A 19,196-nucleotide genomic window follows, 5' to 3' on the forward strand; every position below is an offset into this window, starting at 1 on the left:
CATTGTCCCATCTTTGCCTCGCCCTTGACCACTTAGTGATGGTCAACCCACTGGCAGTTCCATCCCTGTACAAGAAAATTGGTGAGGTGTCATGGCCCTTGGACCTGAATGGAATCTTGAGCTCCACATTATGCAGCCCCCTAAAATATCAGTTGAGGAAACAGAAGCCAGAAGGATGACGTGGTGGGTCTAGTCTAATGTTGCCGTGTGTTGTCATGGGGGAAAGCCACCGGGACCGGAACATGGCAACGTTAAATTGAAGACTCTTAACCCACAGCAGCCTTCATTCCTCTGGCTTGCAACAAATCACTTTAACTTCTCTGTGTTGGTTTCACTACCTGTTAACGTAACAAAACAAAATTTAATTTAAAAGAAAAAAGCAGAATGAGAGCAATGATATTACTACCTCCCTTTTTGTTACAGAAACTTATATTTATGATGGACTTACAAAATTGGATTCTTATAAACTATATTGCTCCCTACCAAAAATTAAGTAGTCTTATTGTGGTTTTTTTAGCAGCAGAAGTGGGGCTGCGCGGTTTATATGTCATTCGGCTGTAGTCTAGGCAAACATTGTTTCTATGATATATTGAATAATTATGGCACAGCCATTTTGCAAATGAAATTTTGGAATATATCCCTTTTCACATGAGGAATTTTCTGCCTCCGGTAACCATTCTTTGCTTTTGTGACTGTCAGTCATGTGCTGGTTCCTGGATGTCTTATGGGGACGGTGGGGGCAAGTGTGTGTGCCTGTCCTGTCCCAGTGAATTTGTGTGAGGTGACACGGTCTGCAATTATATCATTGTTTGTTCCTGTGGTCAAGTATTTTAATCCTATTTAACCACTCAGCGTTTGGGCTTTGTATTTTATGTTGTCATAGGTAATATTATGATCTGAGAAGAAATAAAAGTATTAACCAATATTCGTGATTCCATTCCCTCCTAAACATTATGTTATGTGATGATGGATTACCACGTGTATCTGTTGGGACCAGGAATGACTGTGTTCCATGACACAGAGGAAGCTAGACAAAGGGGTGACACCCAGGTGCTCTGTGTCGAAGTCAGTAAGACAGGTAGCCTCTCACAGTAGGGTCACTGTGCAGCAGAAAGGATGAACTGGAGGAGGCTCCCAGGTCACAGACAGGAAAGTGAGCCCGAGGCAGGTCATCAGCTGGGGAGGTGAGATGAAAGACTGAACTTGAGGTGTAGAGTCACAGCGAGGAGGAGCAGGAACCGGGGAAGCCAGGAATCACGAGCAAGATGGCGGAGCCTGGGCGGTGGTCAGCCAGGTGGGTGGTTCCCAACCGAGGTGACAGTAGAATCACCTGGACGGCCTATTAAAACGTATAGTACTGGTCTCCACCCCCAGCTTTTCTGCTTCCGTAGGTCTGGGGTGGGGCCCAGTAATCTGCATTTCTGACAAGCTCCCAGGTGATGTTAATGAGTCTGATTTCGGCACCACACAGAACCACTGCTGTAGGTGAATCCCAGCGACAGGTGATGGGGCTGCCATGACTCTCCATGAGCTCCTTTGATACTTGGCTGGATGAGCTGAGTTTGTTTAAAGGGTTGGGGACAGAATAGACAAATATAAATTTGGCTTTTTTTTTTTTTCAGTTGGCTTTTAAAAAAAAGATCACGTGCGTAACTCAGAGTTTATGAGGATATAAACTTCCTTCTGAATTAGAATGTAAAATAAGACTTATATTCTTGCCATATAAACACACATAGGGTATGATTCTGAGCAAAATAAGTCAATCAGAGAAAGAATTATCCCATGATCTCACTCATATGGAATGTAAGAAACAAAATAGAGGATCATAGGGGAAGGGAGGGAAAAATAAAATGAAATCAGAGGGAGGTAAACCATAAGAGACTCTTAACTCTAGGAAACTGTGGGTTGCTGGGGGGGGGAATGGGGTAACTGGGTGATGGGCATTAAGGAGGGCACGTGATGGAATGAGCATTGGATATTGTATGCAACGGATGAATCACTGAACACTACAACTGAAACTAATGATACATTATATGTTAATTAATTGAACTTAAATTTAAAAAAAGAAATTATTCTCTATGAAAAATCCTGTGTTTCATCGGTTTGTAGTTTAGCATCTGGGACAATGCTCCGGTTAAAGGCCGTTCTCTGAAGACGGACTGCCTGGGGTCAAATCGTGTCCACCGCTAGTTTCGTGCCCCGAGGTCCCAAGCTCCTTAAATTCTCTGAGCTTCCTTTGTGAAGTGGGGATATTTACTAGTTATATGGGGGTCTTGTGAAGATCCCATGAAGGAGCGTATGTAAACTTACTGGCGTGCCTGGCACATCATCGTTGCTCCGTACATGTTCGCTACCCTGGACACCAAAGTGAACGCTTTCATTCACAAGTGCGCCTTTGTATATAACCTGGGGTTAAACCTGGTATGTCGCTGTCTGTACTGTAATTCATTATAACTCTTCTGCTAGGAATAGCCCTGAGTCTTCACGAAGTTATACATTATATGTAAACAGTGTGACTCAAAGGTCAAAGTGGATTACAGATAGCGAAGAATCTAAAATTGCCTCTGATGAATGACTAAACTCTACCTCTGAAGCCAATAATACACTGAATGGTAATTAATTGATTTTAAATTAAAACAAAATAAATAAATAAATAAAATTGCCTCTAGCACATTTCCGACTGAGAAGGAAGGACACCTTCTGTGGCATAGGGGTTAAAAGCATCAAGTCTGGAACTGGATCTTCGGCCCCGGTCATGATCTCAGGGTCCTGGGATGGAGTTCTGCACTGGGGTCCCTGCTCAGTGTGGATTCTGCTTCTCCTTGTGACTCTACTCCTCCCCCTGCTTGTGCGCACTCTCTCTCTCTCTCTCAGATAAACAAAATCTTTAAAAAGACCTTCTGTGGCATAGGGGTTAAAAGCATCAAGTCTGGAACTGGATCTTCGGCCCCGGTCATGATCTCAGGGTCCTGGGATGGAGTTCTGCACTGGGGTCCCTGCTCAGTGTGGATTCTGCTTCTCCTTGTGACTCTACTCCTCCCCCTGCTTGTGCGCACTCTCTCTCTCTCTCTCAGATAAACAAAATCTTTAAAAAGAATATATATACTTTATATATTATAGGCATTTCGTGTATAACCCAAGTTAGTGCTTTGAAGACAATCTAGCTTTAATGATGTTCTACTGAAAAACAAGTACCTTTCTTGCAGAAATCTGTACACTGTGTCATGGGCTTGTGGTCTTTTCTCCGTGCATCATCCCTTGGTCTTGCCCCTACATTTGACAGTACTGACCACTCAGTTTTTGCACCTGCCCCTTTCCTGATTAGTTGGTGTAGACACGCACTGCTGTGGGTCCGTGCACCTGCCCCTTTCCTGATTAGTTGGTGTAGACACGCACTGCTGTGGGTCCGTGTGCCTGATGTCCCCGGCCGTGTGCGCCAGAGCCCAGGTCCTGGGAGGGCTGCGTTCCCGAGGCTCCTCTTCGTCCTCTTGGCCCTCACCACGCATCTGCTGTGTCCCAGCGCAGGTCTGGGTCCTGTCCCCAGAAGCCTGCTGAAGTTTGCACTGGAATTCCTTCTCACCACATCGAAACTGAGCTCCCAGTGTCGCCGTGTGTCGGTGTCACCACTGGGCTCAGGCCTTGGATCAGCCCGTGGCTGCTACCTTGGACTCAGCCCTTCACATTCCTTTCCTTAACGGCAAGTTCTTGGTTTTTCCCCTGACGTGGACTCACTGTGCCCTACCCTTCTAGGTCAGACCCTGATGACCACTGCCTCGGAGATGTTCCCCCAGCAGGTGCTGGTCCCCTGTTTATCTTCTTCGGCACCCCCAAGACTTTGCCCTTTGCAGAGCCTTCCCGTGTCCACTTCTATCGAGTGCAAGTACTTCTGCCTGGTTGTCAAGACTGTCTGTCATTTACGTTTAAAGCCTGCAGGTCCCCCCACCTGCCCCGTGTCCCACCTGGTCCCACTCGGACTCCTCTCCAGATCTAGTTTTTTGCACAGGTCTTTGCAGGATCCCAAACCCACACCTTGTATTCACCGCCCTCGCCCTGTAGCTCTCCCTGCCTCCAGCAACCACGCCTTACACTCTGCGCTTCCTGTTCCTCTGTGTGTGGCCTACATACCGTGCACGGTGTGCGCCAGCTTTGCTTCTCAGGTCCACAGACACAGGGACTGTTCTTTAAGCATTCTGAAATTACAGCCAGACGTAACATAGCATCTGGACTCTTAAAAGCACACACCACTGAACAGTACCCCCAAAAGAGACCAGACAGAAAACGGGCCGCTCATACCTCTTATTTGATAAATGAGCAATGTGAACACAGATGCAGGTTGTTAAATGTAGTAGTTATATATTTAGATTTACGGTTACCTTCTGTTCATGGCAAGTGGTTATCTAGTTACTATTTACACCGATAAATGTTTTATTTTATAATAGATTTGCTTTTGATTGGGGGCGCCTGGGTGGCACAGCGGTTAAACGTCTGCCTTCGGCTCAGGGCGTGATCCCAGTGTTCTGGGATCGAGCCCCACATCAGGCTCCTCTGCGATGAGCCTGCTTCTTCCTCTCCCACTCCCCCTGCTTGTGTTCCCGCTCTCGCTGGATGTCTCTGTCAAATAAATAAATAAAATCTTTAAAAAAAAAAAAAGATTTGCTTTTGATTAAAAATATTAATTTAGAGGGGCGCCTGGATGGCTTAGTCAGTTAAGCATCCGACTCTTGATTTCGGCTCTTAAATTCTTGATCTCAAGGTGTGAGATTGAGCCCTGCACCGGGCTCTACTCAGCGGGGAGTCTGCTTGGGATTCTCTTTCTCCCTCTCCCTCTGTCCCTCCCTCCCACCCACTTGTGAATGCACGCCTGCTCTCACTCTCTAAAAAAGAAGTTAACTTAGAGAAATATTAAGCAAATAATAGTACTCAAGGTAAGGAAATACGGCACCAATTGTAAAGGTAAAAGTCCGGTGATAGAAGGGTTGAAAACACTGCAAAACATTGTGTTTAGTGATTGTTGACCGACTGGCTGATAGTTCACTTCCCTCTTCCTAGCAGATAGCCCTCACTCGTTTCCTGTAAGCCCCCTATGCAATGAGCAGACAGGTAATTTTCATGGCTCCATTTTCAGCACAAGGTCCAGGGAAGAGAGGAGGGAAGGGTCAGCCAGGAGACATGTGTGTTGGCCCCTGGGAGGCTGTCTGTGGCTGAGTGCACTGGAGGTGGCCACAGAGCCAGAGATGTTACTCATGTCCTGGTTTCCAGAAGCCAGCACCCGTCAGCCCTCCGAGCCCCTCCAGCACTGTCTCTCCCATGCAGAAGCGAACTGGCAAGCGCAACGTGTTCAACGCTGAACGAGTAAAAACTATATATATATAGAGAGAGAGAGAATAATTCCTGTCTGCACAGGAACATTTGTGAAAGGGAGAGAAGCTTTGACAGGTCATGTGCTTCTTCCCTCTTCCTTCTTCTCTTCTGTGGGAAGCTTTGCCAGCCACCCTGGGCAGCCCCACCTTCCGGTGGTTTCCACCAGCAATTTAAGCCTCCCTGACCAAGCTCGCTGAATTACAGGCCCTCAAAGTAAGCTCTCTGCGGGAGAACGCAAATAGACTGTGGCAGGAGGCCCACTAATGGCAGGGTCTAAACAGCCAAAATCTAAAATGCAAAGAGCTCTGGATAGTGGGAAAGATATAAAAACAGACCTACCCAGAGTGAGGTCAGAGGTCACAGGTGAAGGGCGCAGCACCTGCGAGGCTGTCCTTCAGACACCAGCTGCAGATTGGGGGGGGTACCCGTCAACCTGTACTTCTTACCAACTGGCTATAGATTCAGGGTCCCCCACAAACCCATCTGGTTTGAAACTTTGCAAGAATGACATGCAGAACTCAAGAAAGTGCTATTGTTCCAATTATAATTTTACTATTAAGGTTGCCATACAGAGTGCCAGTCAGGACCAGCCAGATGAGGAGACACGTGGGATGAGGTCCGGGTCGGTCCTAGGCATGGTGCGCTCCTGTCCTCAGGACGGGTCACCTCCTAGCACACCGTGTGTAAACCAGAGTTTCTGTCGGGCTTTCATTCTGCAGATGTGACTGATGGGACCCTGGCAGTGCCCCTACCCTCCAGGGAGGGGTGGGAGGTCAGGCTGACGTCAGGGCTCCAAGCCCTAACCCTCTAACCACAGGGCTGGTCTTCCTGTCTAGCCACCACCGTCCTGAAACTGTTTAGGGGCCCACGGTTGGTTAATTACCTCACTGGTGTAACAGTAGAGATAGAATAGTAGAATAACGAAGACCCTCCTGTCCCCGCGGACATTCTCAGGGGTTAGGAGTTCCCTCTCAGGAACCCAGGACAAAGACCAGACACGTTCTTTATGATACAACACACAGAAAATAGAATAAGAATCGGGCCTTTAAGGGCACCTGGGTGGCTCAGTCAGTTAAGCATCTGCTTTCGGCTCAGGTCATGATCCCAACGTCCTGGGATTGAGCCCCGTGTTGGTCTCCCTGCTCAGTGGGGAGTCTGCTTCTCCCCCTCCAGCTCCCCCTGCTTGTGCTCTCTCTCTCTCTCTCAATAAATAAATAAAATTTAAAAAAAGGAACAAGAGAAAGAATCAGGCCTCTAAGTCACCAAAAACTAAGGCAAAGAAATAATGATTTTTATGATGGAGAAACCACCGGACCATGCTGTTTGAATTAAAAATAAGTGGTCGCCAACCACCGTCAGAGTCTTGCGTGTGTTTCGCGCACGTGCTCACGCACGCGGTGGTGTTTACTGAGTTCCACCGTGCTCGTCACCGAAGCTACGTGGTCACACTGTCAGGGTGAAGAGAAAAAGAAAAAAACATTTTTTTTTTTTGGTAACATGGAAGAAGGGAAGGAGGAACTATTTGAAATTATTTACGTATTTTAATATTGATCTAAATAAACCTGAGTTCTGAGATAATTGTTCGTTTTCCTTGTCACGAGTCATGTTAAAGGAAGTGTCCAAGTACGGACTATCGCAGGCTGTGTGGGCCTGCGGGAACCTGGGAGGTGGGAGCCCTAGAAGGAACGTGGATGACACTCGTTTAACCCCAAGGCTGCCGTTCGGTCTTCTGTTAGACAAAATCAAGACGTGCTTTAAAATGTGATGTTTTTAAACTGTTCTTTGTTTGCTTTCTTGTAATTGGAGCAACATACTAATTTCTACCAGTTGTGACTACTAACAGAGAGCAATCACCTCACAGACTTGTACCGAAGAGACGAGACCATCCAGGTGACAGGCAGCGGCCACGTGCAGAGCCCTCGCTTCCCCAACAGCTACCCCAGGAATCTGCTCCTCACATGGCGGCTCCGTTCCCGGGAGAACACAAGGATACAGCTCGCCTTCGACCATCGGTTCGGGCTGGAGGAAGCCGAGAATGACATCTGTAGGTAAGTGGGGAGAGGCCACTTCAGGGGCACCTTCCAGGGGAAGAGGAGACGGATTAAAGCCCTCACCCCAGACCTCCCTTAGGGGCCCCCTGCACCTACCCAGGGTGGGTCGTCCCCCTTCTTTTCCAAAAGCCCTTTGTGTCCGTCCTGGCAGACAGAATACACTGCAGTGTGGCCACCGCCGCAGGGGGCCTGGTTCCCTGGTGCTTCTCACAGAAACACAGGCCCGAGACTGCCAGAGAAGGGGGCCCCGGAGACCCCTGTCCCACCAGGCCCCAAGCAGCCTTCGTGAGCAGGCGGACATGTGTGGTGTCCCACGTCCCCCACGGCCACGTCGGTGGCTCGCGGGCAAGCTTGCCACGGGCTTACGGAGCGTCCGGCCCTGCTCAGCTCCAGGAACTCAGCCAGGCTGCCGTAAGGGATGGTCCTGGTCTCCCCCCCATGCTGGGCAAGGGTGATGGTGAGGACCGTGTCAGGGCCTTACCCCGAAATCACAAGCTTCAGATCTGTGTGAGGAAGAACCGGGAACCCCAGGGTCTGTTTCCTGTCGATGAAAACTATGCTTGATCATCTTCTCCCTACCAAGCATCTTTATCCCAGAAAGCCCTGGCTGCTCTCTGAATCGTCCGCTCCCAGCAACACAGTCACTTAATTAGCATGTATGAGGCCAGGGAGGGTTTTGTTTGCTTCCTGTACGTTACCGCACACACTCCTTCTCCATGGCTGATGCCCTGCTGAAACGCTAACTCCTTTCAGCAGCTTTATTTCCCTTTGAAGCATAAAAAGGGTGCCTCGGATTTAGCTGTCCTTTGTTGCATGTTTATTATGCTGACAGCTTTTATGATGTGGCTGTTTTTTTCAAGAATAACAGCAGCGACGATTACTTTCTAGGACCACAGAGGGTAATGTATGCCAGAAAGCAGAGACAAATACATGCAGAAGAGCCAGTTAATATTTACAAAGAGAACACACTCCAGCAGATCTCGTGTCTTTTCAACCTTGAAAAGGGAGAACTCGTTTTCTGTGCTGGAAAAAGAGATGGTGGGAGACTTTTTTTTTTTTTTTTTTTTTTTTTTTTGATTGGAGAAGGTGATGATGACCCAGCCAGGAAGACAGGTCTCCGCTACTGAGCTGGGATGTTGATCCTGGTAGGGAGTGAGCTCTCTCACACCCAGGCCTTGAAAGTACAAGATGCTCGGGTGGTTTCCTTTCTTGACCCTTCTTCAAAATCCAGTTGCTTCTCCAAATTTATGGAGGCAGGTAGAGGAGTAAGAGGTGGGAAAGGAGAGAGGAAGATGGGAAAGAGACAGGCCAGAGCCTCAGACCCTCCCAAAGAATTAAAGTGATGCTCTCTTGACTTCATCTAGAGTAAAAATTACCCTGATGTTGTATTTTCCAAAAAAAAAAAATGAAAGTGACCTATAGTGTTATTATCAGAGTTGCATGTATACTCATGCTTTGTGCAGTAACTATGATTTACACATATTGTATATAAAATGAAATGCAATTGATTTCCTACCATCTGTTCCAAAGCCTCCTTGATGTTTACACTGTAATATTTTATTGCTTGAATAATGATTCTTTGTGAGTGCTTTTCACCTTCCAAGCACCATATAAACATTAAGTAATTAATTTACACAGCACCCAAGAGATATCCAGCCAGTAAATTCATATAAACCTCTCATTTTGCTCATAAGGAAACTGAGGCAAAGGACTTCAGGGCCTTGTAAGTCACTTCAGTGAAAGGTAGTGATGATGCTGATACTGGATAAGTTGGGTGGTGCTAAGTAGGATAAGTGGGGGATAAGTTCACCCAGTCCTGAGATTGCCCTGCCCAATCCATAAGAGCTCTGCGGCGGATTTTCCTCCCATTCACCTGTGATGTTTCTCACGCTCATTCCTTTTGGCAGTCGCGACAGAAGCCCCGCAGTGTGTTGAGACTGCAGCCGCTGCTCACCCCGAGTGCGCATCCCCTGAACTGTGATGTTAGCATCCCACGTCCTCTGGGGGGAGGTAGAGACAGATGCCCAGAACTGAAAACCAGGTAGTTCAGCTCAACGAGTAGACTGTCCCAAGAGTTGGGGTGTCTGCAAAGGAGGGAGATGATCCCTGGAAGATGTACTGTCCATCACTGAGGATGTTCTGTCGTGTGATGGAAAGGCTATATGGAACAGTTAGGGAGAGACTTTCCCACGTCCTTAACCTTGGCGTTCCGTGCGTCTGTGCCCAACGTCAGAGCTGAAACTGTGGCCGTCAGTGCATTCACACACTGGCTTAGGAAGCCCAGGTATTTCCAGTAGTGGTTAGGGCACATCCCTCCCCAAAGTCTTAATGCTTTTCGCTATGATAACTGTTCTATTTTATGATATGATCCTTCCAAAAGGCAGCCTCCAAGAAGAGAAAATAGTGATTTATTTTACCATGTATTTTCTGCAATGAGATGATGTAATGTAATGCTGATTCTATATGCTGTATAGATATTAGAGGCCATTTCTTAAGGAAGCACGAACTTGGTGAATTAATTCAAAGTGGGAATTTGTTTGAAAAACTTTTTATAGTAAATATTTAGACATATAACTAGATCTGTGTCTCCGAAAATAGGACAATAGATGACAATAGATTATGGTTACTAGTTTTCCTCAGAAACCCTTATAAGCCTTATGCTCACAAAGTGGCCCATTTGGATTACAGATGATTTGGGAATACTCATGGCTACACATGCATAAGGTTTCTTTGAGATTATTGAAGTTTGATTTTGAAAAACTTAATCCAAGAAACTAGCTTTCCTTTCAAACTTTCGATGGGCTTTAGTTTTCGTTTTTGCTGGTAGGTCATGAGAAGTCACATTAGTTTTAATTTCTGAGTGGAAGCATGAATTTCAAAGTCTACTGTAACCAAACTACGTTTATTTATGTCAAATTGAAACTAGGTATGATTTTGTGGAAGTTGAAGATGTATCTGAAACCAGTACCATAATTAGAGGTCGGTGGTGTGGACACAAGGAAGTTCCTCCAAGGATCACATCAAGAACGAACCAAATTAAAATAACATTCAAGTCTGATGACTACTTTGTGGCTAAACCTGGATTCAAGATTTATTATTCTTTTGTGGTAAGTAGCCTAAACCACCCTGTGATTAAAAGCAGACACTGGTTTCATGAAGTATAGAGATATTTTCTGTGATTAAATGTGGTGGCGTGAGGGTGAACTTTATTAATTCTCGGTGGTGTGCTGTGCCCCTTACCTCACGGCCAGCACGGTAAGGCTTTCTTTAGTAAGGAACGCCATTGTGGTTCGATTAAGTCAGCCCTTGGGTCCACACCTTTTGAAAGGAAGCATGGTAATTAGAAAAAGTAAAATAGTTGATGGTAAAGCAGTATTACCTTGGTTCAGCTGCAGGAGGATAAATGAACAGCCAAGAAAGGCATTTGAGAGTTGACCATCTTTGGTTCAAAAAGTTGTCTGTGTAATTCCAGCCACAGAGAAGGGTCTGAGTGATTTTAGTTTAAATTCGGATCCAAACTGGGGAAGGGTCTGTGTTAGGATCACAGAGCCTCAGAGTTAGCCAGCATCTTGACGATCGTGGTCCAGAGTCCGGACGCCGGCGCTGCATAGCGTTGGCCACACTCGTCCTTATGTGTGATCTCACCTCTCCTTCAACGCACCAGCCGCCATTCCCAGCTCTAACTGGTTCCGACTGGTAGAAATTGCTCAGCTCTTACTGAGTCAAAATCTACATTGTTGTTAATTTTGATTGTTGGGTCACATGCTGCCAGGTGTCTGCTTTACTCAGACTGTCATTACTAAGACACTGGAAGGTTCCTGCTCGTCGTGAGACGCTCTGATAGGTGTCGTGGCTGAAAGGTGAGCAGGACAGACAAGGTTTTTGAACCCCCGGGGGCTTATAATCTGGCAAGGACAACAGTTATAAAGCCGTGGGGAGTGAGAACGATGAGTAATGACACAGAAGTACTGGGCTCTTTGGGTTAAGTTTGGGGAGACACTGGGATAATTTTACCTACACGCTGTCTTAGATATCCGTGAACCCTTCGTGTTCATAGCATGTTCAAAACACGTTTTATTCCCATCCAGCTTGACTCTGTTCCTTTTCAAAGTATGGCTCTCAGAGTCAGACACAGCGCCATGAATGGAGTCAGTCTGTGCTTCTGCTCCCCTCTTGTGAGTTAAATTTAGAATGGGAAAAAAACCTGGCTTTTTACATCTGATGTAGGCAGTTGTTTTTTGTTTTGTTTTTTATTTTTGCATTCTAGTGAGTTATGAAACACTAAGTGAATTTTACATCAGAATAAATGAAAAAATAGCATGAGGTGAGACTGGTTCCAGTTTTAATTCGAAAATAATCCATCAATCAAGATTTACATTATTGCAAACATACGGTGCTGCTCAGATTTAAAAATGAAGAAACTTTGGTTTCTACATTTCTTTCTTTTCATGTGTCCAGCGGTGCATCTGTTCTCTGCTGTTCATGGACAAAGCAGGCTTGGCATGTTGGAGTGATGACGGAGAGGCTTAGTGAGGGACCTTTTTGCCCTTAAAATACCAAGCACTCTTCCTGCTAATGGATATGCTTTTCTTTTTATTATGTTATGTTCATCACCATACAGTACGTCATTAGTTTTTGATGTCATGTTCCATGATTCATTGTTTGCGTATAACACCCAGGGCTCCATGCAATACGTGCCCTCCTTACTACCCATCACCAGCCTATCCCAACCCCCCCCCCCAAAACCCTCAGTTTGTTTCCCAGAGTCCATAGTCTCTCATGGTTCATCTCCCCCTCTGATTCCCTCCCTTCATTTTTCCCTTCCTTCTCCTAATGTCCTCCATACTATTCCTTATGTTCTGCAAATAAGTGAAACCATATGATAATCGTCTTTCTCTGCTTGACTTATTTCACTTAGCATTATCTCCAGTTCCATCCATGTTAATGCAAATGGTGGGTATTCATCCTTTATGATGGATATACTTTTTGTAGAACTTTGGTTATGACTAAATTGAATGGTCCATAGGTCAGTTAGAAATACCCTAACTCTAATACAGTGTCTCTAAGGCAAAATAATTCCTTTTGTTTTTTTGTTTTGTTTTGTTTTGCTTTGTTTTTGTAGAAAAGACAGTACAGGTATGGATTTAGGGAAGAGTGGCTTCTGTTGGAGGTGTTTGGGGTTATGGGACGGGCTCATCCCTCATTTACTTGCCGGTGGTAAGTGACATACTGAATAGCCTCTGTAGTCGGCATGGAAACCGGCATCCCTCCCCTTCCTTACTCAGTCACCTCCACCAGGACACTCAATTATGCGTTGTAGGAATGATGATAGTAATCGCTCCTTTGTGTATTTCCCTGCTGACCCCTTGGTCTGCATTTGTTGAGAAGAGCTCCAGGTGCCTTTTCTGCTCCTAAAGGCTTCTGGCACTACATATGGTCACCTGGAGCCAAAGTGCTTCGGTGGCTGGATCCCAAAAGGGAGAATGAGCTTACCCTTCAGGTGTGTATAGACTGTGGGTCTCTGTGGCTTTTGACAAGACTTCCGTTTGAGTCTTGCTCGGGAGGCGTAGAACATCACTGTGGCCCAAGCAGGGTGTTGGGAAGATCATTTTATTTGTGTTTAAGTTGTACTTGCAGAGACTTTAGAGCACTCTATAAAGTCAGACCCTGCAGCGACCAGGCTTAAAGCCTAAAGTTGGCCGACTGTAAGCTAAGCCGGAGACGGGGGATTAAAAATAGCAAACCCTCTCTAAGTGTATTTAAATTACGATTTTTACACTGTTATGCAGACCCGCAAAACTTCTAAGGGTCGGAGGCAGCTGTTTCGGAAACCCTACCTTCAGGCATGGCAGGTTCTAGGGACGTTTGAGCCTGAGAATAGTTCCTGAGGAGTCAGAGTGCTCCGGGAAGATGGCAAGTAGCCATTTCGATAGGTCACAACCACCTCCCTTCTCATCTCTCCCTTTTCACTCTCCACTTCCCATGGAACATCTTTCTTCCTCATACCTCAGTGACTCCCCAGGTGTACAGGGATGTCCTCTGGGGCTGTAAGTAACAGGTGCGCAGGACCACAAGAGCCCTGTGCACTGGAATCAAGTCTACATGGTCTCGGCTCAGAATGTGTTTGGAATACCAAGTCCAGTGTACATTTTTAGTCAATTTTTCATTCCAGAAAAGGGCGGGAGACTAATGGTTAACATCAGGATCACTTATTTTGTTTAGGAGGGGTTCATGTATTACAGTTTTGTTTGATACGCTTGGAATTTGATCTTCCACCTTCTCCTACAGCACCTGTCACAGTCTGTCTTAGAGAAGGCAGCGCTGCCCCATGGGACCAGTTTCGCTGTAAAGCTTCCTTTGGGTTGAATAAGGTTTCCCTACTTACTAATGGTCTGATATTAAACAAGTCTCTTGCCCTTTGCTCTTACATCTATAAAAGGAGGATGAAAATTAGAGTTCATTTAGTTCCATGACTAGTGGTCAATAAATAATGGCACTCATGGTTCTACCTTTACCGTCACTAATTGTGTGTCTGTCTCTTCCAGATTAATGGGGTTAAAAATAATTCAACTGAGTAAATTTTACAGATTCTGTTGGCTTTATTCCATGATTCACTCATCTGACAATGTCCAGTCTAGCAGAGAGGAAGGGGCTCCGAGGAGCTGTGGAAACAGAAAGACTTTTACAGGCAGAAGGGAGCAAAAATGAGGAAATTACATAGGCAAAAAAACTGAGTTCATCACTGAAAGGTTACTTTCCTTGGAAGACAGCAGGGGTCTGTCAGGCAGATTGTATAACTAGTGTTGATGAGGAGATTTCTGATTGGTTTAAGATTCTGTTTTTGGGAAAGCCAACACTAGAATTAAGTCTCAGTTTGGTAACATGGGGCTTCGCAAAGTGACTCCATTTTAAGCCTGTTGTCTTATTTTCAGCAGCGGTAGTGAACTGTTCAAGGGTAGGACAAGCGCATTCCTGCGTGTATTCTGCACATACCTTCCACAGGCTGGCTAGTGTATTTGCTGAGTTGACTCTATCCTGATAAAATATGACTCAATAGAACTGCCTAATTTCATTTTTTGCTATCCTGCTCAGCCTTCTTTCCTTAATTTTTACTCTGCTGAGGAGAATAGATGAACTTCAGAGGGGATAATTGTTTTCAAATACTTGTTAGCAAGATGTGATTGTCTAAATAAATGAGGCTCTCCTGCCTCAAATCCAGTTTGTTGGGGAATGAATGGATGGGTCGTCAGGAATCTCTTTTTGAAGACCATTAAGTAGGTTATTGGAAAGGTATCCCAACACAAGGCTCCCAGTGGATGGTTTTCAGAGAAGTCAACGACCATGGGTGTGAATTTCAGCTCTATGGCTCACTGTACTTTCTTCCTCTGTAAAATGATGGTAATACTGCCAGACATTAAGTAGTTGCAGGCATTGAATTAGAGAACTTTTGTAAACTGTGTAGAACTTATTAATTAGTTAAATATCTGCTGTTCTTATTATCATTGGTATTATTAACATAGCAGGTGACAAGTGGATTCCTCAGTCCTATACAAACAGCCCAGGTGTCTGTGAGGGGGATGCACACATACATACACCTCTAACCATAATCCCTTCCTTCCATCCAAGGTAGAAACATTTTACTGCACATTGTAACAAACATAAAAACTTTTATTTGTGTGTGGGTGTGTGTGCTCGTACATGCACACGTATGTGTTTAACGTAAGGTACATTTTTTTAAATTCAAAAACGAAAACATTAAGTCATTTTAAAGCTATTCAAAAACTTTCTTTTTTATTAGCAAATTGTAGGTTATTTCATAACTTGAAATTTGCTAGTACCTCTTATAAACAATTAAAATGCAATTTTATTAGACCAGTTGCTTAACTATATATCTCTGTAGTTTGAATTAATTTCAAGTGGTGCCGTTAAGATTTCCATTGAGATTGAAACTCTGCATGAATCATGGTTTTATATTATAAATAATTATTTCAAATAGAAAAAGAAAAGGGAGAAGGGGAGGAAGAGAAGAAAATGAAGGAATAAAATGAAGGAGTTGAATAAGATAGGATTCTCAATTACAACAACTTTTGCAGATTCTAATTTTGTTCAACTAAAATTTACCAGTTGGTTGAAGAAAAACAGACTAATGGTGTGTGCAGTTTATCCCTATTCCCCGAATCTGAATTCTCAGACAAAGCTGGAGAGTCAAGAACCCCATTCACTTTCTTTGTAACATGTGTGAAAAGTCTTACTTTGGACAGTCAGATAAAAATTGTTGGACATTCGGAACATGTATGGGGCTCTGGCCACGCAGCCGAACTGTGTGTAGAGCCAAGGACAGTCAAGGTCAGGCTGGTGATCGCACAGTAGCTTCTTCCTTGCAGATGTATCCTCCTGAAGGTTTGGGAGCTATAAAGGCTGTGCTGTTGTTCCTCAAGTGTGTACTGAGAGCTGGGCCCTGCTCCGTCCAGCACCCTGGAGACGCAGCAGCGAGACAGGCAGAGTCCCTGCTGTCAGGATCTCGCATGGTAGTGCGAAGAAACAGACAATAAACACATAAGTAAATAGGGACGTGGGTACATATTTACAGACCAACTATCTGAAGTTCAGTAAAAGCAGGAAAGAAGGTAAGTGGGTAGTGTGGTGGACAGTGATGGGGGCAGGAGCCCCGTCCAGCTGGAGTGTCAAGGAAGATCGTGGATGTGAAATTTGCACTGAGACCTGGAAGATGGGCAGGAAGTGTCCATGAGAAGCCATGGGAGGCGTGCTTTGAGCAAAAAGAACAGCAAATACTAAGACCCTGAAACGGGAAAGAGAAGACCTCTTTCCCTTGACAGTAATAATTCTCTTGCTGTCTGGGGATTCGGGCTGCTGGGAGGGAGCGAACATACGAGAGGGAGGAGGACAGCACCTCACTGCGCTCGCCAAGAGGGTCTCAACCAGACTCCAGACAAAGTGTGGGTCAGAGAGAAGGCCAGGACATGGTCAGGGTCAAACAGGAGGGGAGCAGGGGCGCCTGGGGGGCTCAGTGAGTTAAGCGTCAGACTCTTGATTTCGGCTCGGGTCATGATCTCAAGGTCCTGACATTGAGCTCAGTGTTGGGCTCCGTGCTCAGCGGGGAAACAGCTTGAGATTCTCTTCTTCTCCCTCTGCCCTCCCCCCCACCATGTGCAAGGGAGCTCACTCTCTCATAAATAAATAAACCTTAAAACAAACAACCAGGAGGGGAGCAGAGCAGCAGGGACAGATGTGTGCCCTGGAAGCCCTGGGCAAGTGTCGTCACAGGGAGCGGGTGCGGGTGGAAGCGCACCTTCTTAAGGACGGAGTCTCATTGTTGCACCATTTTGTAGATACATGTTCTTATTTGAAATTTTATAAATGTCCTAAAATTTCACTAACTACATAGAGCATTTTGAAGTGAATCCATTATTTGAATCAGATTGCTTTCCTAAAACCTGAACTCACATAACAAAAACTTCAACAGAATTCATGAGAGACTGAAGAGCAAAACTTAGTATAGTCTTGGAGCAAAGGATAATTTCTCGAAGGGTATGGCGAGGTCCAGAAGCAAACTGTGAGTGAAGGGAATAAAGGGGAAGTTGAGCTCTTGCAGGAGGTGGGGGTGGGGAGCAGAAGAGAAGCAAGTAGATTTAAAAAAAGAGGATGAAGGGAACAGGAGGAGACAAAAAAGTGAGGGGGAAGCAATGCCGTGATACTACTACCTGGCCCTGGCGAGTTCCGGGTATTTTTGCTAGTCGCGCGTTGGCCTCATGCGTTATTCAGCGGACCCTGTTTGGGCACTTACTGTGTGCTGCGCGCTGTGGTACATCCTGGATCGGGAGTCGTGAAGAAAACAGACGAAGTTCCTGCCGTCCTAGAACCGATCATGCGTCACAGTCCTGAAGAGGAGAAGAGCATCCTACCGCTGGGGTTACTGCGAGGGTGAAATGTGCGGGGTGCTTATTTCAGGGCCTGCCGGCTTGTAAGTAATCAGTCTGCTGCTCCTGAGCCGTGCACTGTGTGAAGACTGGTTTCAAGAAGAATATAGAATTGAGTTGCAGTATCTTCAAGATCTAGTCCATAGACCACCCCTCTTATTTTACAAATGAGGCAATGGACACGGGCTACGTAACTTTACAAATGAGACAGTGAACACAGAGAGGTTATGAGTTTGCCTGTGGTCACAGAGCTCACACAGAGATATGAGCTATCCATGAGATATGAAAGCTGTGGACCCTCCAGCGAGAAAGAAATGTATCTAAAATCGTGCATATAATCTCAGAGAACCCCATGTCTCTTCCTTTCGGTCCATGGATGCAGTTCAGAGCCCTACACATCTCGTCTGTGGCTGTTATCTGACTTTGGGGGTGTTTTCTTCCACGTTGACTCGTCATCTCCAACACAGTGTTTGAAATAGTACTTTACTACTGTAATTAATTTTGCTCATAAACCCCATGTGCTGATCACATGAGCAGGTGACTCCCCATGTGCTGAGTAAACACATTTCCAGCTTTGAGAGGGGGGCAGTGTAATGACACTTGGACAGTCCAACATCCTGTTTACGGTGTAATTATGCAGCCATGCTACAAGTAAACTTTCGTCCTTGAGAACCGGAAAGCTGTAGTGACTCTAAATGACTGTGCCTCTTTATACACAGATAACTTTCTCTCTATAACCTTGCTTTTTGTTGCACTAATATTTTGGTAGCTAGAGAAAAAGAGAAAAATGAAGGAAAAAGCTGTTCAACTATATTAGAAGAGGCTTGCATATTTAAGGTATGCCTAAAACAGAGCACTATTTCTTTCTTTAAAAGCTATGAAGTGAACCTCAGTAAAAAATATCTCTACCTAATGTTTACTTATAAATTCAACAAACGTTTCTGAGAACTTACTGTGGATAATAAGACGAAATGAAAGTCCGCTGTGGGAGAAAAGGCACAGGATTATAAACCACTGGGCATCGCAGGGGTGAAATGTGTGTGGGACATCCGGGGGCACACAGGGACGAGGGGCAATTAGCTTCGTGCAGGCAGGGATGGCTGGTGTAAGAGAAGAAAAGAACTATTTTCCCCTCTTTGCTCCCGGGTCCTCTGTCTGGGGCCCTGCAGTTTAGACCAACAAAAAACAGAACAACAAGAGAAACACAAGTGTCTGAACACACGTATCTCACACGCACAGGGCGCACTCAGTGATGAGTAACTCGGAGGGGCGGTTGGAACCAGGGTTTATATTCCATCTTAACAAAAGAACAGTGCATTTTCAGAAAAGTGACAAGACAAAGGAAAAGGACTTTGAGTTTGCAGGGCAGCGAACTGTGGGAAGGCAAATATAGGGGGGCTGATGGAAGCCAAGGGCCAGTTACCTCCAGGCTGGTAAGGGTCTAGAGTTGTCTCTGGTGACTAACTTCTGCCCTTCCTGGTAGAGAGGGGAGTGGGGACCCCTTTACAAATGTATATCTTGCTTCTACGCAGATAGGCAGATAGCGGAAGGCGGAGAGCTTGCCCTGTGTCTCTTCTTTTCAATTGCCTTCGGCTCAAAATACCCTTTATGCCAAAGTGACATATCTTGAGGTCATATATTCTGTTCCCCTCCATTGGACTGAGACAGGGAAACATCCTGGGAAGAGGGGATTGCCTAAATAAAGGCACAAAGGGGGGAAAAAAAAGGCAAGGCATTTCAGAATATCCTGATGAGTTCACTCAAAGTGTTGGAGGTTAGGGTTGCTAACCACTTACTATACTTTCTTTATTCTAGCCAGTAGAAAAGAGAGACAAGAAGCAAAAAA

The 19,196-nt window shown here is 45.4% G+C and overlaps 1 protein-coding gene across 2 annotated transcripts in view; it reads left to right on the plus strand.

Moving 5' to 3' along the window:
- PDGFD (platelet derived growth factor D) overlaps positions 1–19,196 on the plus strand; it is a 225,082-nt gene that overhangs the window by 141,326 nt on the left and 64,560 nt on the right. The window contains exons 2-3 of one of the 2 annotated variants that reach the window (XM_040631278.1): positions 7,223–7,409; positions 10,339–10,519. In XM_040631278.1, coding sequence (XP_040487212.1) covers positions 7,223–7,409; positions 10,339–10,519 — 368 coding nt within the window. Of the gene's footprint in view, positions 1–7,204; positions 7,410–10,338; positions 10,520–19,196 lie in introns of both variants that reach the window. The other variant, XM_008690222.2, reaches the window with a different exon arrangement.

The sequence above is a fragment of the Ursus maritimus genome, unplaced genomic scaffold, assembly GCF_017311325.1.
Source record: "Ursus maritimus isolate PB19 unplaced genomic scaffold, ASM1731132v1 scaffold_16, whole genome shotgun sequence".
NCBI lineage: Eukaryota > Metazoa > Chordata > Mammalia > Carnivora > Ursidae > Ursus > Ursus maritimus.